Consider the following 24387-nt stretch of genomic DNA (forward strand, 5'->3'; position numbering starts at 1 on the left):
TCAAGTGTTTTCTAATCATCCATTAGCCTTCTAACACAGTTAGCAAACACAATGTACCATTAGAACACTGGAGTGATGGTTGCTGGAAATGGGCCTCTATACACCTATGTAGATATTGCATTAAAAACCAGACGTTTGCAGCTAGAATAGTCATTTACCACATTAACAATGTATAGAGTATATTTCTGATTAATTTAATGTTATCTTCATTGAAAAAAACTGTGCTTTTCTTTCAAAAATATGGAAATTTCTAAGTGACCCTAAACTTTTGAACGGTAGTGTATATGTACTGAGCTTTGTTAAGGTGCTGTATATATGTATTGAGCTTTGTTCTGGTGCTGTATATATAAAATAAAAGAAATCTATATTGCAAATTTTATTACTAGTTTAGAACACAAGTAACAAACATAAATAATGAAAATAATTTCCATATTTAACAACTGAGAATAAGACAAAGCACTCATGTAACTAACTTATAATGACTTTATCTTGCTGATTGCACTGTCACTTGTCAAGCAGGACTATCAAGCAGTTTTGCTGTTTTCGTAACTCCCGACCATCTAATCAGGAAGTGGCCGGGAAGCAGCAGAAACCGAGAAAGGCAGAACGGGGTTTAGGGGCCCCTGTTTTAGAGATAGGCACAGGTCCCAGATTTGGGACCCGCATCTATCGGATATTCATGGCATATCCTGTGGATATGCCATAAATGTTAAAGAAGGGCAAACCCCTTTAACTGTCTACCGAGCTCCACTCCACTCCAAACATTTTCTACAAACAGGGCAGCAACCACTACCTCCTAGTTCTTTTTATTTTATTTTTATTTTCAGTCAGTCCATGTCATGACGCTCAGCACACACACCACACAGTAAAAGCACTGGCAGGCTCAGAGTGCGGAGCAAGAAGAACTCTAACACTGATTGGCTGAGAGGCTCCTCCCACATTTTCTAATCTACTGTTGGATTTCTGTCTACTGTTGGAGCCTCATCTTAGCCTGAATCTACCGCTACTGTCTACGTTGCCTCAGGTACCCTTTCTGAACTATAGACATTGCATTGTACCTGTTTGGCCAGCTGCTATCCCGCAACGCAGTATGGCCCAGTGGGTCCACACCCCGCGCCGTGACACCCATCATATTATTTTGCTGCAGATGATACAGTCACTACAGTACTGATTAGAAGCAGAATAAACATTTACGTTAAGTGACTAACCAGTGACGTCTTTTCAGTTTCTAGTTGTTCTTCTTTTTCTCTTTTCTTCTCCATCCGGTCCAGACCTCTATGATGACTTCTCCTGGCTACAGCCCATTTCTGCAGTTTGCTGCTCAGATGTCTTCAGCATCTCACTTTTCAAACATTTCTGCACCTATAAACTAAGTTAAAATTCTCATGATGCCACACACTACACACCTAAATAGAATAGCGACATATACTGCACCTCTAATTATAATAGCACCATACACTGTGTCCCTGATCATAATAGCACCATACACTGTGTCCCCCCCCCCACACACACACAAACACAGTGCTCCCTATATAGTGCCCCCTTCTAGATTCCCCTGTAGATAGTACCCACATACAGTCCCCTGTAGATAGTGGCCTACATATAGCCCACCTGTAGAGTGCCCACATATAGCCCCCTGTATATAGTGCTCTACATATAGTCCCTCCTGTAGATAGTGTCCCACATATAGCCTCCCCTGTAGATAATGCCACTCACACTTTTAAGTGAAAAAAACAACAACTTTACATACTCACTTTGATCCCATCCCCGCGCTGTCCTGTTTCAATGCAACCCTGCTCTCTTCTGAGCAGGCCTGCTGAGACTGAACGACGCTTGCATCATTGAAGGGCGCTGATTGGCAGGGCAGAATGACTTACCCTTCCAATCAGCGCCTTTCAACAACGGAAGAGCTAGCATCGTTGAAAGGCACTGATTGGCGGGGCAAGTCATTCTGCCCTGCCAATCAGCGTCATTGTTAGGTGCTGAATGGTCTGGCACCTAATGCGCCCGGCCATTTAGGGCTTATACATGTAATTGCATCTGCGTCCTATAGATGCAGATACAATTACAGGAGTGCAGGAGGAGGTGGCGGCGGCTGGTTTCAGTTGCGCCGCCGCCCATTAGACAGGCAGCAGGCTGCACTGTGTGGCGTGGCCATGGCGGGGCAGCGGGAGTGGCAGTCATGGTGATGGCGGTGGGACCTACCATCTCAGTGGGCATGGGGCCACCACCCCCCCTGTCCCCCGCTAGCTACGGTACTGGGCAAAGTTAAAAGTTGGGCCACATATGCTGAATTAGGGCCTGTTTACGTCTGCATTGGGGTTCTATTGCTGGCTTCCATCAGACCTTTCCGTCAGGGGAACACATGAACGCAAACCAAACGGAAACCATAGCTTTCCGTTTGCATTACCATTGATTTAAATGGTAATATTTCCATTGCAAATGGTTTCCGTTTGTCTCCGTTCCATAAGATTTCCGTTTTTATTGTGGAAACAATAGCTTAAAAGACTGCACTATTGATTCCGTCAAAAATACTGAAACCTTCCATGACGGAGACAAACGGAAACCATTTGCATTGGAAGAGTTACCATTGAAATCAATGGCAATGCAAACGGGAGCTATGGTTTCTGTTTGCCTTTCCATTGATGGGTTCCTCTGACAGAAAGGTCTGACAGAACCCATCAACGGACACCAAACGCTGATGTGAAATGGCCCTTACTGTATCAATAATGCAGTTAATTCAGAAGGCGGTGTGCAGAGTACTGCGTCGCTGATTTCTGTCGCAAGACCCAAAGCATATGTCCCCCTTCTCACACAAAAAATTATCTTTATACATATACAGTTATTATATCATACCACTATACCAGATTAAATATTACCTGCATATTGTTACTGAACACAACTCAATATTATAAGACCAATATTACCAATAATAATACATTATAAGGTACAAATAATACCGCCACACCATAACCACATAGTGACTGACCAATACCCCCATACTGTCACTGAATAATACTACCACACCATAACCACATAGTGACCGAATAATACCCCCAAATTGTTACTCAATAAAAACCATAGAAAGACCAATATTACCACCATTTAGTGACCATATAGTGGCAGATGTCAGTTATATACAGGAGCTTTGCAGACGATGATTAAGAAGTGATTACAGCACGTTCATATCTAGTGACTCTGATTAGAGTCGTTCAGCTTTCCCTTTTTTTCTCCATCCGGCCCAGACCACTGAGACGACTTATTCCAGCCGCGATTCGTCTATGCAGAATTTGACACGCAGACATGTTGGTTTATCGCTTTTCCAGCACCCTCGACACTTATACCTTATCCGCTAAACAAACTCTTAATCCACAGTGCCCCAGATGGTAATAATGATCCCTCAGTGCTCAACACAATATAAATTCCCCCATTAGTAACCGTGCCCCCTTTGTGCCCCCCTACACAGTAATGTCCCCTTTGTGCCCTTTGTAGATAGCGCCACACACAGCCACCCTGTAGAGAGAGCTACAGTCCCCCCTTGTATATAGTGCCACACAACCCCCTAGTAGAAAGTGCCGTACAGCCCCCACTTAGTAGATAGTGCCAGAAAGCCCCCCTTGTATATAGTGCCACTCACAGCCCTCCTAGTAGACAGTGCCACACAGCCCCTCCTTAGTAGATAGTGCCACACAGCCCCCCTTGTATATAGTGCCGCACAGCCCCCTCCCTTGTATATAGTGCCACATAGCCGCCCTTGTATATAATGGCACACAATCCCCCCTTGTATATAGTGCCACAACGCCCTCCCCTTGTATATAGTGCCACTCAGCCCCCCTCCCTTATATATAGTGCCACACAGAACCCCTCCCTTGTATATAGTGCCACACAGCACCCCTCCCTTATATATAGTGCCACACAGAACCCCTCCCTTGTATATAGTGCCACACAGAGCCCCTCCCTTGTATATAGTGCCACACAGAGCCCCCTTGTATATAGTGCTACATAACAATCCCCCCTGAGGATGCAGATGCAAGTGAATGTAGCAGTCGTTAGCAGCGGGGTCCCCTCCGGTGCTAGCGACCCCACCGGCATGAGGGGGCTGTGACGTCCGGCCCATAAATGTTATGAGCCTGGCGGCACAGGCCCCCTCGTGCCCCGTAGCAGCCGCGAGCAGGGGGCCCAGAGGATGTGTGCCCTGGGTAATTGCCCAGTTTGCCCCCCTAACGCCGGCCCTGTTGGCAACTCACAGATCAGTCCTCCTTCCTTAACATATGTTATTGATGGCATCAATAACATACGTGAAGGAAGGGGGCCCGGTCTGTGAGTTGCCGAAAGTCACAGGGAGGGAAGGGGGCCCCCCTCTGTCTGCCGCACGGCTGTGCCGATCTATACACACCTCGTTTTGGGCAGCTAAGTGGGCCTCCACCCCCTCCGGGCCCCTGTGCTGCCGAACCTGCTGCACCACCTATATGTTCGCCCCTGGTATTGAGATTGGTTCTGGTACTGTATATATGTATGAGCTTGGTTCTGGAGCTGTAATTATACAGGATATATGTATAATAATACATTTGCAGGGTAAATGGAATTGTTTTCAATTCATTGTCTATTTAATGGGAACCTTTCAGGTAGTTTTAACCCCTTGAACTGCCACCATACAGTAATACATGACCTGACAATATTTCTAAACATCCCCCCGAATGTTTTTTTCAGATACAGCAAAATCTATAAATCAACTTTTTAAACGGCGCACACTTTATTCTAATTATTCATTAAAGAGTCATGGGGTGGTGCCGCTATCCTGAAGAGTCACATAGTCCTGCCTCCAAACCCACCTTTCCATGTTTGTTTGACATCTTCCTGGCTGTTATACATCACTAGCAGCCTCCTCCATCTTTCTCGGATGCACCATTGTCTTGTACTACTTGGGCACGCAATGTGCAGCGAGGTGTACTCTGCCCGGCTTCATTGCTGCACTGCGCATTCCAGGAGAGAACTAGGAAACGTTGCATCCGCAAGAGTTGGAAGAAGCTGCTAGTGATGTAGAACCCAGCCCTGGACATATCTCAGACAAGTGCACGTTCAAGGCTTAGTTTATTGATCAAAAAATTTGCATATTTGTATCCAGAAGCTCAACTTAGCATAGCATTCCTAGAAATTCCATATGCCTTGCCCCCTTCTTTGGTCAAAAGTATGCACTTGTTTAAATACTCATTATTTATAGAAGGGGGAAGGAGCCACAGTGCAACCTACTTCCCAGAATTTATGAAAATAGACTTTTGCTGGAATACAGCTCTGAACACAGGACAAAAACTATTTTGTCCCAGAGATTAATAGCTTAATCACTGGGAAATCCCATCGCACAGTCAGGCAAGCTGTAAGGAGGAGGGCAGTACCCACCAACCACCAAAACCACTATGACTCCTGGAAAAACTGAAGAAATGTTTTAACCTATTGACACATCCCCCTCTGCTGATTCATTGATCTAAGAACTTTATATAGGAGGGAACCAAACCCTTCCTCAGTCTGTACAGCTGCAACTCAGAGAGCTACAGGATAGCCAACAACCAGGGTAGGTAACATCTGTATTCTATTATATAGCTCATATTCTCACACTATCTGTGCAGTTTTCCTACTATCTGCTATATGTTCACTAGACTAAATAATAATATTTGTGTTAACATTTCATAGCAAATATTGGAACTTTGTAATATTGTCTTAACAGATCTGCTTATTGTATTTTAATGTATCGACATTAGTTAAATAGGTTTTATATGATTATAAATCTAAACCTCATAAAAAGGACATCTACAGCCTGTTTAGATTTCTTTCCCTAAAATTGCATTGTAGGTACTGTCTATATAAAAAGCAACTTGTCTCAAGAAGCTGTTTGTACAACTTATTTTGCATGTTTCTCTGACTTCACTGTACAGTTTTTAGTGTGTGAGCGTTCAATTTAGTCTGGAACATGATTGATAGAAGCAGATCTGGACTGTTGAGTTTGTGCTAGGACACATTTTTGTAAGCCAGAAAATATGGACAGTGATATCTCATGTACACCAATAAGATTAATATGCTATGAATGAATCCAGCTCTGCAGAGAGCAAATAATAAAACATTTCCAAGGCAATGTACACAAAAGCCAAAGCACTCAGTAATCCACATGTATTGCTGAAGTGCACACATTTCGAGTTGACTTGGAAACTTTTCAATTAACATGACGTTACTTTTGGATACAGATACAGTGATTCAGTGCATGTAAATACAATATTAGGACCACATGAATATGTTTGTCAGGAAAGCCTTCTACAAGGATAAGACAATGTTTTGGCTGTGTTCTAAGTGTTTCCAAGACAAAACGCAGATTGTGTACTTGTATTGAGGGATTTACTGCAATACCTTACCACGTGAAAAGAAAAAAGGATTTTGTACAGAACATTACTCCCTTTAAATGAACTACATGAAAGTGGATGCAGCGTCTTGCACAAGCACATGACTGAAATGAACTGATGCTATTCAATGGATCCTTTCAGCTTCCAGGGCTCATTAAATTAAGATTTTTACCATTTCATTTTATACGTTTACTGTTTAATTTTTCATGTTTCATTGCCAAAAGTTTCCTTTACTTCTTCTACTGGAATCTCATCATAGGATAGAAGGATGGTATAATGCTCCTGTAGACAAAGCTTAAAGGCTCTGTACACCTTTGAAAGCAATTTTAAAAAAATAAAAAATGATTTTTACTTTTTTAGATACAGCTGCTCTGTATTCTTTATACAGAGCAGCTTTATCTTGTGCTGAATCCTGTATCCGTCAGGTCAGCGGGACTGACGGGTTAAGTGTAAGCGGATCCTGTGTGTCTGTGACATGCAGGATCGAGCTGTTAACGATCACATCTAAGTTCATAACTTAGATTTGATCAGTAACAGGTGGACGGATTCAGGTCTCAGCGCACTATACAGCTGCTCTCTATACAGGATTCAAAGCAGCTGTATTTCAAAAAGTATAAATCATTTTTAATAAAAACTAATTAGAAAGTTGAACCAAACACACTGATGGACATTTTTTTAAATTAAAAATAAATAAATAATCGCTTTCGGAGGTGTACAGTCTGCTGACGTGAAACATTTCATTACCTGTAATATAATGAACTTTTATTATCTGTGAAAGAACACTATATGTCTTTCTAGCAATATAACAATATAACAGTCATTGTGTACAAAACGACTTTTAAGGTGGCAGTGGGCCCTCTTATCTATTGGGCTCCAGCAGCTGCACATGTTGCAGATAAGATGCGCCCACTTATGTCATAGTGGTCTCTGCATTTTAAACCTCTGCACATTTTCAAAATCTTTGTGATCTTTTCCTAGTATTTTTGTGGTGTTTTTACCACATTGACTTCAACAGGAAAAAGGCAATGACGAAAATGCAACAGCATGTGCAGTTTCTACATGGGATAAAACTATTGTTTCTCAATAGGAAACAATTCTGTGCACATTTTGTCTTTTTTTTGTTTCTTAAGCCAATGTACTACTGTCGAACAGCTAATACACTTTCAATAAGACTCTGATCACACTGGCGTTTTCTACCTTTCCATTAGGGTTCTGGTATTTTTGATGTCAAGCTGAGCGAGTAGTCTGCAGAGCTTTTCATGCTGTCAAAAGCAGAAAAAAACTGCAATAGAAACATAATGGACCCCAATATAAGAATATGATCTAGGATTTCTATCATTCCTTAAACAGAGCACCATGTTTCATATGGAATTCAGTTCTGTTATAATTCTGGAAGGATTTATCCACAGTGTTGATCTATGTGTTGCCAGCAGTTTAGCCTTTCCATGCCCCTCTTATCTTCCCTTACCTCAGCGCAATTCTGAGAAATGTGAGTGTTTCCATATCCTACTACAAATAAATTGTAGACTGCTAGTGTGTTATTTTGATCTCCTTTATGTGTGCATAACCTTACTAACAAAATCCTCATTTGGACACACAAAAAGCCAGTTTGTTTTAGCAATTGTCATTATTTAGTAAATTCAAAAAGATTGTTATGTGGCATAAAGAAAATCTGATCCAATCACATAAATCTGTGGCAATAGCATGATTTTATAGTATCTCTGTGTGTCTTTTTGATCATGACAGAATTATTATCATCAGATTTCTGTAAAATGATAGCAACAATGGTGATCACACAAAAATGTTTCATTCTAATTTTCCTGTAATAAGAACAATTAAAACCAGATTATATTGGTTCCATTGTCTAGGCTTAGTTATGCAATCTAGTTGTGCTGTAGTGTTATATATGTAAGTATGTGGACATTTTAGATGCCAATGCATAGCTTTGATAAACTTTTGTGGTATCATTTCACAATGTTGTGTAACTTTATCAATACTACACTCATATTGTTCTCTTTTTGAGTCCTATGATTTTATTCTCCTCACTTCAAAACTAAACCTAAATACAAAATTCTGCAAGTTTCACCCTTGGTCAGGACTCGGGAGAGCAGCGTGGACCCAATGTCACTATTAGATTTGGCTAGGGCTAAACTGGGGGCGGAATCTAAGGGATTTTGAATTCTTCACCTCAAAGCGCCCCTCACAAGTGTAAGACTTTGTGCAGGGAATCCCCAGGTTACATCCCAGAAGTAGCATCCAACCGCTGAAGGCCTGCAGATGGAATTTATGGAGCGAGGTACCAGAATAAGTCAGGAAACAGTCTGGATCAAATACAAATTTGCAAACAACATACACCGTCACAAATGTACAGGATCCAAAGAACCTTGTTGCTCAGGCAAAGTGTGGCAGTTCTGAGCAGGTTTAAATAATCAGAGGTGATCAACCACAAACTGAGCATTGACCGGCTGTCATAGGACTGTGGTCTCTTTAAGATATAGCAGAGTTTGCCTCTATGGACACAGACTTTTGAAAGCAGCATGAAAATGAATGGAGAAAGGTCGATTTTTATATGGCCATAATGCCACCACATTTTGACATCTGTATTACGGTTGTAATTCCCAAACTTCCCAAGATTCAACTAGGGTGATGGCTCTGTTCTGTAAGACTAACCCCTGATGGATAAATTACCATTTGGTCAAACAAGATCATGTTTAAAAATGTGCAAAATAGATTCAATCTGTAGCATGTCCCATGGGAGCTAATATGGCTAACAATGGCAACTGTCTAAAAGCCACTTCCTGTCCCAGAAACTGAAGACAGAGGTCTGGAGAAAGATCTGCGCTTACAAGTGGAAGCCTATGCACAATTACCGCATATAATGATTTTGCAACAAACCTGCCATGTGTGAACTTACCATAAAGCTATTATCACACATGTCATTTTGATACAGTTATTAGCGCAGTTTTTAGGAAAGATTTTGAGCCAAACACAGGAGAGGATAAAATGAAAGACGATGCATTAGCCTTTTCTTTATACCTTTCCTTCCTTTTGGATCCAGTTGTGGCTTTGGCTAAATTTTTTTGGGCCAAAAACTGCCTCACAAACAACATCAAAACTATGTGTGTGTTTTTTCGTGTTTTTGTTGACATTTTTCAACTGCGTTTCTATGATGAAATATTGAAAAGTCTACATATAAAGCGTTTTGTGGAATTCTGGTAGGTTTTTTGGGGTCAGTGGAGTTTTTTCTAAATGTAGCATTCTCTGGGTATTGACGTTGTTTTTTTTTCATAGCCTTCTCTATAGGACTTGAAGAATGCTGGAAAAAGCACCGATTCAAAATAAGTTTCTTATTTCTTTCGCCACCAAAAACGCTTGTAAAAAAAAAATCAATAAAAATCGCCTATAATTCATGGCATTTTTTACGTGTTTAAAAACACTGAAAAAAAGTGTGTGTGAAGGAAGCCTTAAAATATTAATTATTGGTTGGAGGTATGCTTTAAGGAAAATAATATAGGCAGTAAACATGTCACGGAAGGGGCAGTCAGCAGCTTGCAGTGTGTGTGGGCACCATTATTTTTCTAGCAAGCACTTTCTAGTTTATATAAGCATTACTTACAAGCTTCCAGACATCCCTTGTTTATTCTAACGTCCTAGTGCCAAACACAGTCTACGTCTTCAATGTACTCTCATTTGTGTATATTAGTGTCTATAAACGTACATACGTGCATGTGTTTTGTAGAAAATATCACATAAGTATTAAAAAAACTGAACACCCACACTCATTTTTAATACGGTTCATTTGTGTATAAACTTGCTGTATGCTTAATTCTTAGTTATGCTATGCAACTTTGCTCTATCTGTTAGTGAATAGAAGGGGCCAATATATGTAATATTTCAGGTTTGGTCACTCCTTCCTGATGCAAAGAATAGAAGACTGAGTAGAGGACTAGTATTTGGAAATCTTCCTATAGCAGCAGAACTGTAAATGTAACTGGACCGTTAGGATGGGAGGGCAGACGAGGATAAGAGGCTGCTGCCTGGATTCTAGGATTCTGCGCTGCTCCTAACAGTCACTCACAAAGAAAATATACAATCTAATCCTGTAATTGTAGACGCTCAGGATCGGATGTGAAGTTAGGACAGGGAGCACAGTAAAAAGTAATGGAACGGGACTGAAATCTTGCATCTCTCTCATGCGTTTTGCTCCCTGCTGTATTAGAGGAAATCATGTTTTCCCCTGAACTACTAGTTTACTGTATGCAGAATACATAGAGCAAATCAATCAGTTCAGTAGGCAAACTATAAGTGGGCAAAATCTCCATAAAGCCACTATTCGCTCCAGTGCACAGCTGTACTCCTCCATTACTGCCAAAAACATTGTGCATGGCATCTGTGTTCTGCTGATGGAGCCGACAGGGCAGTGGTGGGTGATCTAAATATCTGACACTGAAGCTAATACTTACATTTGATGTGCTGATTCATGCAGAAGGGAGCTACCAGGGGTGGGATTCAAATTTTTAACAACAGGTTCCCTGTTTTGCGGACAAAGATATACCCGTCAACGGTGGGCGTGTGTCGCAGTGTTTTGTGGTGTATCGCGCCATGGAAAATGAAAAATAAAACAATTACAATATTCCAAATATGCCCTATATTAAAGTGGACTCTAAATAAAGAAATTCCCTGTCCAGAATGTTGTAGTGTGGATTTCCACACTATGTATATAATTACATAAGCGTGTGTACCTACCTACCTACCGACGCTGATTATATTAAACTCACCCATTACATATAGACTTAGATGCGCACATTCAATACCCTAAGCGTGCCCAGCCAATTTAGTTAGGCTGTGGACTGTGAGAAGGGTGGAGGACAGTGCGGCGTGCGCAGTAAGCCACGACAACTCTCCCGGCAAATGTACAGATACGGTGCCAGAAGCAAGCTCAGTACAAATATACAGTACCAAAACCAAACTCTGCATAAAAATACAGCACCAGAACAAAGCTCAGTACATATATACGATACCAAAACCAATCTCAGCATATAAATACAGCACCAGAACTAAACTCAGTACATACAGTGAAGGAAATAAGTATTTGATCCCTTGCTGATTTTGTAAGTTTGCCCTCTGTCAAAGACATGAACAGTCTAGAATTTTTAGGCTAGGTTAATTTTACCAGTGAGAGATAGTTTATGTAAAAAAAAAAACAGAAAATCACATTGTCAAAATGATATATATTTATTTGCATTGTGCACAGAGAAATAAGTATTTGATCCCCTACCAACCATTAAGAGTTCAGCCTCCTCCAGACCAGTTACACGCTCCAAATCAACTTGGTGCCTGCATTAAAGACAGCGGTCTTACATGGTCACCTGTATAAAAGACTCCTGTCCACAGACTCAATTAATCAGTCTGACTCTAACCTCTACAACATGGGCAAGACCAAAAAGATTTCTAAGGATGTCAGGGACAAGATCATAGACCTGCACAAGGCTGGAATGGGCTACAAAACCATAAGTAAGACGCTGGGTGAGAAGGAGACAACTGTTGGTGCAATAGTAAGAAAATGGAAGACAAAAAATGACTGTCAATCGACATCGATCTGAGGCTCCATGCAAAATCTCACCTCGTGGGGTATCCTTGATCCTGAGGAAGGTGAGAGCTCAGCCGAAAACTACACGGGGGGAACTTGTTAATGATCTCAACGCAGCTGGGACCACAGTCACCAAGAAAACACATTACACCGTAATAGATTAAAATCCTGCAGTGCCCGCAAGGTCCCCCTGCTCAAGAAGGCACATGTACAGGCCCGTCTGAAGTTTGCAAATGAACATCTGGATGATTCTGAGAGTGATTGGGAGAAGGTGCTGTGGTCAGATGAGACTAAAATTGAGTTCTTTGGCATTAACTCAACTCGCCGTGTTTGGAGGAAGAGAAATGCTGCCTATGACCCAAAGAACACCGTCCCCACTGTCAAGCATGGAGGTGGAAACATTATGTTTTGGGGGTGTTTCTCTACTAAGGGCACAGGACTACTTCACCACATCAATGGGAGAATGGATGGAGCCATGTACCATCAAATCCTGAGTGACAACCTCCTTCCCCCCACCAGGACATTAAAAATGGCTCGTGGCTGGGTCTTCCAGCACGACAATGACCCGAAACATACAGCCAAGGCAACAAAGGAGTGGCTCAAAAAGAAGCACATTAAGGTCATGGAGTGGCCTAGCCAGTCTCCAGACCTTAATCCCATCGAAAACTTATGGAGGGAGCTGAAGATCCGAGTTGCCAAGCGACAGCCTCGAAATCTTAATGATTTACAGATGATCTGCAAAGAGGAGTGGGCCAAAATTCCATCTAACATGTGTGCAAACCTCATCAACTACAAAAAACATCTGACTGCTGTGCTTGCCAACAAGGGTTTTGCTTCCAAGTATTAAGTCTTGTTTGCCAAAGGGATCAAATACTTATTTCTCTGTGCACAATGCAAATAAATATATATAATTTTGACTATGTGATTTTCTGTTTGTTTTTTTTAAATATAATCTATCTCTCACTGGTAAAATTAACCTAGCCTAAAAATTCTAGACTGCTCATGTCTTTGACAGTGGGCAAACTTACAAAACCAGCAAGGGATCAAATACTTATTTCCTTCACTGTATATACAGCACCGCAACAAAGCTCAGTACATAAATACAGCACCAGAACCAAACTCATGCATATATACATGACCAGGACAAAGCTCAGTACATATATAGAACACCAGAACAAGCCCATACATATATACAGCATCAGAACCAAGCTCAGTACAAAAATACAGCACCAAAACCAAGCTCAGCACTGTATTTATGTACTGAGCTTGATTTTGGTATTGTATTTATGTACTGAGTTTTGTTCTAGTTCTGTATTTATGTACTGAGCTCGGTTCTGGTGCTGTATTTATGTACTGAGCTTTGTTTTGGTGCCGTATATATGTACTAAGCTTGGTTCTGGTGAGTATATATGTACTGAGCTTTGTTCTGGTGCTGTATATAAGTACTGAGCTTCTGAATATAATAGTACTATACCCTGTACTCCTGAATATAATAGTACTATACACTGTGCTCATGAATATAATAGTACTATACACTGTACTCCTGAATATAATAGTACTATATACTGTGATCCTGAATATAATAGTACTATACACTGTACTCCTGAATATAATAATACTATACACTGTACTCCTGAATATAATAGTACTATACACTGTGCTCCGGAATATAATCGTACTATACACTGTGCTCCTGAACATAATAGTACTATACACTGCACCCCTGAATATAATAGTACTATACCCTGTACTCCTGAATATAATAGTAATATACACTGTGCTCCTGAATATAATAATACTATACACTGTACTCCTGAATATAATAGTACTATACACTGTACTCCTGAATATAATAGTACTATACCCTGTACTCCTGAATATAATAGTACTATACACTGTGCTCATGAATATAATAGTACTATACACTGTACTCCTGAATATAATAGTACTATACACTGTACTCCTGAATATAATAGTACTATACACTGTACTCCTGAATATAATAGTACTATACACTGCACTCCTGAATATAATAGTACTATACACTGTGCTCCTGAATATAATAGTACTATACACTGTACTCCTGAATATAATAATACTATACACTGTACTCCTGAATATAATAGTACTATACACTGTACTCCTGAATATAATAGTACTATACCCTGTACTCCTGAATATAATAGTACTATACACTGTGCTCATGAATATAATAGTACTATACACTGTGCCCCTGAATATAATAGTACTATACACTGTACTCCTGAATATAATAATACTATACACTGTGCTCCTGAATATAATAGTACTATACACTGTACTCCTGAATATAATAGTACTATACACTGCACTCCTGAATATAATAGTACTATACACTGTGCTCCTGAATATAATAGCACTATACACTGTACTCCTGAATATAATAGTACTATACACTGTGCTCCTGAATATAATAGTACTATACACTGTGCTCCTGAATATAATAGTACTATACACTGTACTCCTGAATATAATAGTAATATACACTGTGCTCCTGAATATAATAGTACTATACACTGTGCTCCGGAATATAATCATACTATACACTGTGCTCCTGAATATAATAGTACTATACACTGTGCTCCTGAATATAATAGTACTATACACTGTGCTCCTGAATATAATAGTACTATACACTGTACTCCTGAATATAATAGTACTATACACTGTGCTCCGGAATATAATCATACTATACACTGTGCTCCTGAATATAATAGTACTATACACTGTGCTCCTGAATATAATAGTACTATACACTGTGCTCCGTAATATAATCATACAGTGTGATACAGTGTATACACTGTGCTCCTGAATATAATAGTACTATATACTGTATCCCTGTGTCCAGTTAATGGAACTAAGAAACCTAGGCCAACCTCTGAAACACAACACCATAGCATTATCCCTCCTTCACCAAACGTTACAGTTGGCACAATGCAGTCAGGCAGGTAACGTTCTCCTGGCATTCGCTGAACCCAGACTCGTCCATCACACTGCCAGATAGAGAAGCGTGATTTGTCACTTCACAGAGCACATTTCCACTGCTCCAGCGTCCAATGGTGGCCTGCTTTACACTACTCCATCTGACGCTTGGCATTGTGCTTAGTGATGTAACACTTGCATGCATCTGCTTGGCCATGGAAACCCATACCATGAAGCTCCCGGTGCTCAGTTTTTATGCTGATGTTAATGCCAGAGGAGGTTTTGAATTCTGCAGTTGTTAAGTCAGCAAAGGTGACTTTTATGCCCTGTGCCGGTCTGCTATTTTATGTGAGTTGCTGTGGATTCCAAACGCTTCCACTTTGTAATAATACCACTCACAGATGATCGTGGAATATCTAGGATGGACAAAATTTCATAAACGGTCTTGTTACAATGGTGGCATCCCGCTCAAATTCAGTGAGCTCTTTAGAACGACCATTTCTTTCACAAATGTTTGTAAAGGCGGGCTGCATGGCTAGGTCTTTGGTTTTAAACTCAATGGAATGAATGAAACACCTGAATTCAATGATTAAGGGGTATGTCCTAATACCTTTGTCCATATAGTGTGTGTATATATATATATATATATATATATATATATATATATATGCACACAGTATATGCTGTATATATTGTAAATATATTTATACACATACAGAGCTTCATAGTATGTTCACATTATTTAAGCAATGAAAAACATATACTACACTGAATACTTAAAATAAATCCATTTGTCTTTTGGATCACTGAGAACATACTGTTCCTAAGAATGCGGAGGAGTAGTTTCCAACCCTCTTGAAGACTTTAGTCTGAATTGGCCGGCCTTAACTGCTGCTGAATACAGTCACTGAATTAAAGCCATACACTTGGCAGCTAAGAGATGCAGTCTAACCACTGATCTGGGTATTACAGATACACTGTATGAATGGAAATGTTTCACTGTAGTGGAAATGGTTTTATTTTTTGAAAAATCATGGAGACATAGCTGAAAACTATTAACCCATTCTGTGTTACAATGTAGTGATACAGTGCAGAGGTGTTTATCTTCCTGTGTGCATGCAGTAACGGAAGAGAAACACATCTGAGACACCAGCAAATCTAGTGATACTTTTTAGAAACAGTATTGTAGGGAATGAAGATAAAATCCAGCTTTTGCTTTGAAGATGAATTCTAAACAATGTCTCCTATTTAAAGTTTCTCTTATCTCTAGTGGGTGGTTAAAGGGTTATACCCGCCTGCCGCATTCAGACGAAGAATAAATGGAGAGGCGGTGGGGCTCTCTCTATTCATTTCCATAGCAGTTTTGGAAACAGCCGTGCTGGATCGTCTATTGTTAGGACTCTGTCCCTTTGGGCCTTAACCCCTTTAGGACGCAGCCTGTTTTGGCCTTGTGGCACAGCCGATTTTTTCAAATCTGACATGTGTTACTTTATGTGGTAATAACTCCAGAATGCTTTTACCTATCCAAGTGATTCTGAGATTGTTTTCTCGTGAAATATTGTACTTTATGATAGTGGAAAAATTTGGTTGATATATTCAATATTTATTTGTGAAAAACACCAAAATTTAGAGAAAATGTGCAAAAATTTGCATTTTTCTACATTTAAATGTATCTGCTTGTAAAACCGATAGTAATACCACACAAAATAGTCACTAGTTACCATTTTCCATATGTGTACTTTATATTTGCATCATTTTTTAACGTCCTTTTATTTTTCTAGGACGTTACAAGGCTTAGAATTTTAGAAGCAACTTCTCACATTTTCAAGAAAATTTCAAAAGGCTATTTTTACAGGGACCAGTTCAGTTCTGAAGTGGTTTTGAGGGCCTTATATATTAGAATACCCCAATAAATTACCCCATTTTAAAAACTGCACCCCTCAAAGTATTCAAAACAGCATTCAGAAAGTATTTTAACCCTTTAGGCGTTTCACAGGAAATAAAGCAAAGTAGAGGGGACATTTACAAATTTCTCTTTTTTTTGCCGAAATTCATTTGTAATAAAAAAAATTGTGTAACACAGAAGGTTTTACCAGAGAAATACAACTCAATATTTATTGCCCAGGTCCTGCAGTTTTTAGGAATATCCCACATGTGGCCCTAGTGTGGTAATGGACTGAAGCACTGGCCTCAGAAGCAAAGGAGCACCTAGTGGATTTTGCGGCCTGCTTATTTTTAGATTATATGTTAGGCACCATGTCGAGTTTGAAGAGGTCTTGTGGTGCCAAAACAGTGGAAACTCCCCAAAAGTGACCCCATTTTGGAAACTAGACCCCTCAAGGAATTTATCTAGGGGTATAGTTAGCACTTTGACCCCACAGGTATTTTGCTATATTTATTGGAGCTAGTCTGTGAAAATGAAAATCTACTTTTTTTCTGAAATAACATAGACATTTCTAATATTTACAAGGAATAAAGAAGAAAATTAACCCCAACATTTGTAAAGCATCTTCTCCCGATTACGGAAATACCCCATATGTGATAATAAACTGCTGTTTGGACCGACGGCAGCTCTCAGAAGGGAGGCAGGGCCATTTGGATTTTGGAGTGCAGATTTTGCTGGATTGGTTTTTAGTGCAATGTCGCGATTGCAACCCCCTGGAGGGAACAAAATAGTGGAAACACCCCAAAAGTGACCCCATTTTGGAAACTAGACCCCTCAAGGGATTTTTCTAGGGGTTTAGTAAGCATTTATACCACACAGGTCTTTTGCAGAATTTAGTAGAATTAGGCCGTGAAAATGAATATAAACATTTTTGTCCACTAAAATGTTGAATTTTTTCATGTTCACAAAGGATAAAGGAGAAAAAGTCACCCTAAATTTGTAACGCAATCTCTCCCGAGTATGACAATACCCCACATGTGGTAATAATTTATTTTTTTAATAGAAATTAATTAACCTTTGCAGGACTGATCCTTTTTTGCTATTCCATTTTAGTTTTTCACTCCCCGCCTTCCAAACGCCATAACTTTTTTATTTTTCCATGAATTGAGCGGTGTGAGGGCTTATTTTTGGCAGGACGAGCTGTAGTTTTTATTGGTACCATTTTTTGGTAGATGCAAATTTTTTATCACTTTTTATTACATTTTATTTAGAGCTTTGGTGGCCAAAAACAGTGATTTTGGCGTTTTAAATTCTTTATTTCTTACGGCGTTCATAATGCGATATAAATGATCATTTTACTTTATTCTGCGGATCGGTACGATTACGGCGATACCATATGTATATAGTTTTTTTTATGTTTTGCAGCGTTTGCACAATAAAAACACTTCTTTATAAAATAATTTTCACCATATCCTGAGAGCCGTAACTTTTTTATTTTTCAGTCAAAAAAGCGGTGTAAGGGCTTGTTTTTTGCGGGACATGTTGTAGTTTTTATTGGTACTATTTTCGGGTACATGCAACTTTTTAATCACTTTTTATTCTATATTTTGGGAGGGGTGGTGACCAAAAAATAGTGATTCTGGCATTGTTTTTAGTTTGGTTTTTTTGCGGCGTTCACCGTGCGGTAAAAATAACATTATAGTTTTATAGATTCGGTCGTTACGAACGCGGTGATACCAAATATGTGTACTGTTTTTTAACGGTTTCATTTTTTCCCTATAATAAATGACTTATTATAGGAAAAATAAATCTTTTCTTTTTACACTTTTGTAAAACATTTTTATTAACTTTTTTTTATTTTTTATTTATTTTTTACACTTTCTCTTTTTGTTTTATTAACTTTTCTTTTACTTTTTACTTTTTACGCTGCTAGAATACATTACACTGCCTAGGTAGTGTAACGTATTCCAACTGTCAGTGTGACGTCACAGTCACTCTGAGAGTTAGTCTACGAGGACCAGCCAGAGGCTGATCCTCATAGACTTGCATACATGGCAGACCTGGGTACCATTGTCTGGCCCCCGGGTGCCATCACAAGCATCAGCAGACACAATTGCATGGGGGCTGCTGATGTGCTACAAACCCACTACATGCGGAGATCGCAATCGAGCCCCGCATGTAACGGGTTAATTGCCGAAATCAGCGGCAATGAGCCGCTGATCGGCAACTAGTGGAGTGTCAGCTGTCAGGGACAGCTGACCTCCCGGTTCCCGATGCACACTGTCGCCAAAACTGTCACAGACACTGTCATCGACAGTGTGCATCGTGAACGGCAGTGACGTCCTGTCAATGACAGGAAGTCTATCAGGAGGCTGATCCTGATAGGCTTCCGTACATGGCAGTCACGGAGGCCATTACTTGGCCTCCGATCGCCATGCTAGCCATCTGCAAACGTCACGATTTCATTGTGAGGTCTGCCGATGAGCTAGAAACCCCTGAATGCGGTGATTGCAATCGATCACCTCAATCAAGGGGTTAATTGCCGGAATCAGCGGAAATAAGCCGCTGATCGGCATACAGTGCAGTGTCAGCTGTCAGGCACAGCTGGCCTCCCGGTTCCCGGTGCACACTGTCGCCGACAGTGTGCACCGGGAACCACGCAGTAACTGTATGTCCCTGTGCCTTAAGACACTGACCACAGGGACGTACAGTACAGGGACGTACAGTTGCGTCCTGGTGCTCCCTGGGGTTAAAAAAGAAAAATAATACATTTTCCAATATAGTTACCTTTGGCCCCATGCACACGACCGTAAAACCGCGGACCGTACAATGGTTCTATTGGTCGCAGACACCTTTCCGTAGGGATACGGATGGGTGTCCGTGCCGTAGAACCGCGCCGGGAATTATGGTGCATGTCCTATTTTTCATATTTTACTTTGTATGGGAGCGGGCTGTGTTTACGCGCACGGCTGTGTGCATGGGGCCTTACTGATTCTTCTTAATTGCCTTGCCACTGGAGTTCTGCTCCTTGTCTGTGATATAGTGTGATGTTGTATTGTTCATCAGGATGACACACCATATGACTGTGACGGCCAATCACTTTCTTATGAGGTAATTCTGGACAAATCAACCGTAGGCAAGAAACTAGCAGGAGACTAGCAGTAAGGGAATGGAATTCAATTTGTATGGTAACTCTATTGGAAGGTTACACCATTTTGCTAATGTAGGCCCATGTAAATCCCACTCCCCTTCAAAAAAACAAACCCTTGATCCATAATCCATCGTCTTGTCTCATCACTATCGTCTTCTAGTGAAGCGTGTGAAAATGGACCAACAAAATTTCTACTGTATATTGTGCGACAATGCTGGATCTCTACAAGAGTATGAAGACCAAGCAGTGTCACACAGCAACTGTGGCTTTAGTTGCGGAACACAACAACTTCAAAATTATTAATTAACAAGTCCAAAAGACCAACAATTATAGTTTATAGCACAGTTATATTATAAGAATTACAGTATAAGTCCCCTTAGACGGTTTTGAGAACCCTCAGTCCACTTTTACAGCCGCAACGCATTGATAAATCACATGCTGCAACTGTGTGTATATATATATATATATATATATATATGTATATATATACATATATAATGTTAAAAGTCACTTGTGAGTTTTGAGAACTCAGCATTTTTTCTTGAAAAAGGCTCCGTTCTTATGACTAATATTATCTTAAAGCAAACATGACTATGAAACAGATATATATTGCAGTTCTTAATAGATAATACCCAGCACATCAATATAATATCTTAATAGAGATGTATTTGATGGCATTGCTAGAGAGTCCTTGCTTGAACCTGTGGTCAGTAATGGATCTGGAGTAATACAAAAACCCTAAAAAAACGGACACTCCTCAATGATGTATGGAAGGAGCAGCCCATTAAGAACAACTAATCCTTATCACGTGCTTTACGTTGGCTGATCCCTGCTCTATTTTTATCTTGAAAGAATAAAGCTGTCTGTATTGAGTACAGCTGGAAGCCTGGGACACATGTGGCCCGCATTAGTAATGTTTTCATTTCCCATCCCTTCTCTTAGCTTGTCTGACATGACAGAGACAACATAACAATTTACTGGAGCTAGCCAAATGTTTAGGACCTGCAGATAAGGAACATATTGGCTGTAATTTGTTTCTTTGTGATCTGTTTTTATTTAAATGTCGGTCATAATACAAAGTGCCAAACATTTTTGCATCTTGCGGGCACTGACAGTGCATATGAAATCACATCAAAGTATGATGACAAAGTGTGATCTATGGAAGATTGTAGTATTTTTAGTTGTTCCGCTAATCGACCAATCTGCGTTACTTTGTCCCGCCACATTTGTAGAGAGGAGATATATACCTTACGCCACGGTAGAAAAATTAATAATTTAGCTGCAGTAATTTAAATGTTGAACGATTATTTTTACTGGGAGTTAAATCCGTTAATAGCTTCTACACAGGGGTGTAGCTAAAGGCTCATGGGCCCTTGTGCAAGAATTCAGCTTGGGCCCCCCTACCCCACCCCAACACCACAAGACCCCTGCCCGTGCCTTTGCCTAGCCGCAATGCCCAAGAGCCCCCATGGATGCCCACACAGTATAATGTCCCCCATAGCCACCCCCAAACAGTATAATGTTCCCCATAGTTGCCACCATACAGTATAATACCCCCATAGCTGCCCTCATACAGTATAATGATCCCATAGCTGGCCCGCACAGTATAATGCTCCCCATAGTTGCCCCATACAGTATAATGCCGCCATACAGTATAATGAAGCTCGATGGTTCGTTTTTCCTTTACCAAATTATTGCACAGTGTCTAGTATTAGCACCACATTTGCCAAAATTTAAAAAGTCAGATAAAGCTTTGTACAGACTTCAGAATTGTGAATGCAGCTCTGGACTATAATACACACTAACTCAAAATAATTATAAAATAAGTAATTTAATGTATTTACAAAGTTACTCAGCTTTCAATGCAAATTAATTCTATATATCAACTGTAAGAAAAGGACATCTTATTTAAGTGTATACAGTTCAGATAACAATAGGCTTTTAAAGCTAGAAGAATTAGTTGTGGCACATTAAAGGACACTTGGTTATATGTCATGACTGTATATTATAAATAATGTAACATTTTCTTCTTTATTCTAGATATAATAATGTGGAACGGTCCCCTCATCGGAATTGTACTTTTCTTTATGATTCATCTGACCTACAGCCAGTGCCCTAAAGAATGCAAATGTCTTCGATCGAGTCAGGTGGAGTGTTTTGGAAGAGATATTGTTGAGGTCCCTCGTTCTATCTCTCAGAACACCAGAGACCTGCAGATAAAAAACACTGAAGTCACTGATCTTGAAGATGGAGTCTTAGAAAACATGACAGCTCTGTTAATTTTGAGAATTGAAAAAAGTGAACTATCTGTTATAGGCCCTAATGCATTCAACAACCTCATATCACTCCGTTACCTAAGCTTGACCAACAATAAACTTCAACAATTACCTGGAGGTTTATTTCAAAACCTAATCAAACTGGAAACTCTTATTCTGTCAAACAACCTGATTGGTCAGATTCCCCCATTACTATTTACTTCACTAGTCAATTTGAAGGAACTCAATTTATTAGGAAACAGCCTCCGGTCCATACCAAAGGTAGCCTTTGACCAGATGAGTGGACTTTTAAGACTAAATTTAGCCAAAAACAATCTTACACGTCTATATCCCAAAACTCTGGATAAAGTCACTAATCTTCAAAGCTTTCGGGTGTATGAAAATCAGCTAAAAGATATTCCTGAAGGTTTACTCAAATCACTTCGAAGCTTACAAGAAGTTGGACTGCAAAGGAATCAGATAAGTCAAATATCTGCGGATATGTTCTCCAACAACACAAATTTAGAGAAAATATACTTATCAAACAACATGATCACATCATTGCCCCAAGGCTTATTTGCGAATTTACCTGAACTCTCTAAACTAACTTTATTTGAAAATGCCATAAAACACATTTCCACCGGAGTGTTTGGGCCAATGCCAAAATTAAAGGAACTCTGGTTATATGATAACCACCTTGAAGAGCTTGTGGATGATGCATTCTCCAATCTAACAGAAATACAACTGTTAATTATATCCAGAAATCAAATTCATTCCATCTCTTCAAATGCTTTTAATGGCTTACATGAGCTCCTGGAACTTTCACTGCATACTAATGCCCTGTCAACGTTAAATGAAAATGTTCTCCAGAATCTGCCCAAGCTTCAGAATATCTCTCTTCACAGCAATGAGATTGAACATCTTCCTGCGGGCATCTTTAGAAATATGAACACTTTAGTGACCATACAACTGCAAAATAATTCTCTAGAGAATCTGCCAAAGGAAATTTTTGATACTCTTGCAAATCTAAATGAAGTAAGACTTTTAAATAATCCATGGAAATGTGACTTTCACATTCTCCCTCTCAAGAACTGGATTACTCATAATTTGAAAAAACTTGGAGACCAAAGTCAACTTGCGTGTGTCAACCCACCCTTCAGAGGTATTCCCATAGCTGAGCTAAATGAAGAAAATCTATTAACATTGACAACTACAGTAGCATCAGAAATAGACCAAACCACATCTATTTATGAAGAAAGTAGTACGAATGTCCCCTTTCAACCTTCTGAAGAGCCCAAACAAGTTACCAGCACAACAACAATGAAAATAACAACAACACAATCTGGTATCTCAGTTGATCATGATGATGATGATGATGATGATGATTATGATGAGGATATTCTAGATACCACGGAAGCAGATATAATCAGTGGCAAAAAAGAAGGTAATAACGGCAAACTGGTTGGAGTAGTTGTTACAATAATTGCATTGTGTTGCATAGCAATTGTTTGCACAATTATTGCATGTGTCCTATATCACAGAAAAAAGAAGAACCATGTTGTACTCATGAGAATGAAACAGCAAAACGAAGCATGAAGGAATGTGTTTGTAACGTTTAATCACTGGGAAATTTTCGATAGAAGCACTGTTTTAAGATTGCTTCAGTATATTTAACTTTACTGGAAGATAACGGATCCCTGACCCTTGGATCTTAAATCAGCCAACATTACCTATTCTCCACATGGTTTAAATATTTAAGTATCATAGAAGTGGCCAAAACAAATTCCTCTTAAGGCTGCTCAAATATTGCTTCATACAAGACTGTGAAGAAGATCCATATAATAATTTATATCAAGCCATAGACAAAGATGTAACCAAAGGAGAAGCAGTCGCCACAATCTGGTCACAGATGGTACTACAGCGGCTTTTTTTTTTTTTTTTTTTAACTTTGCATTTTACAATTTTTTATACCAAAACCTCTGGAAGTATTTTTTTGGGCAGTGGGTTTTCTTATTCTATGGAGTTGGGGGGGATTTTAATCCATTTTCATGTGCGGTAAAAGACTGATCTTGTGATCTTGTGAATGTATAAGCATTTCTTCAGTTAAATAAATAAAACTTCCTAGAGGCATAATTTATCTTATCACGAATTATATT

General features: G+C 39.7%; 1 protein-coding gene across 1 annotated transcript; it reads left to right on the forward strand.

The window, feature by feature from the left end:
* The first annotated feature begins 5484 nt into the window (after window positions 1–5484).
* LOC142759511 (uncharacterized) lies at window positions 5485–24387 on the forward strand. The gene is made up of 2 exons (XM_075861754.1): window positions 5485–5569; window positions 22017–24387. The coding sequence occupies exon 2, from the start codon at window positions 22025–22027 to the stop codon at window positions 23825–23827; it is 1803 nt and encodes a 600-aa protein (XP_075717869.1). The 5' UTR covers window positions 5485–5569; window positions 22017–22024; the 3' UTR covers window positions 23828–24387.

This window comes from Rhinoderma darwinii, chromosome 4 (genome assembly GCF_050947455.1).
Source record: "Rhinoderma darwinii isolate aRhiDar2 chromosome 4, aRhiDar2.hap1, whole genome shotgun sequence".
In the NCBI taxonomy this organism is placed as follows: Eukaryota; Metazoa; Chordata; class Amphibia; order Anura; family Rhinodermatidae; genus Rhinoderma; species Rhinoderma darwinii.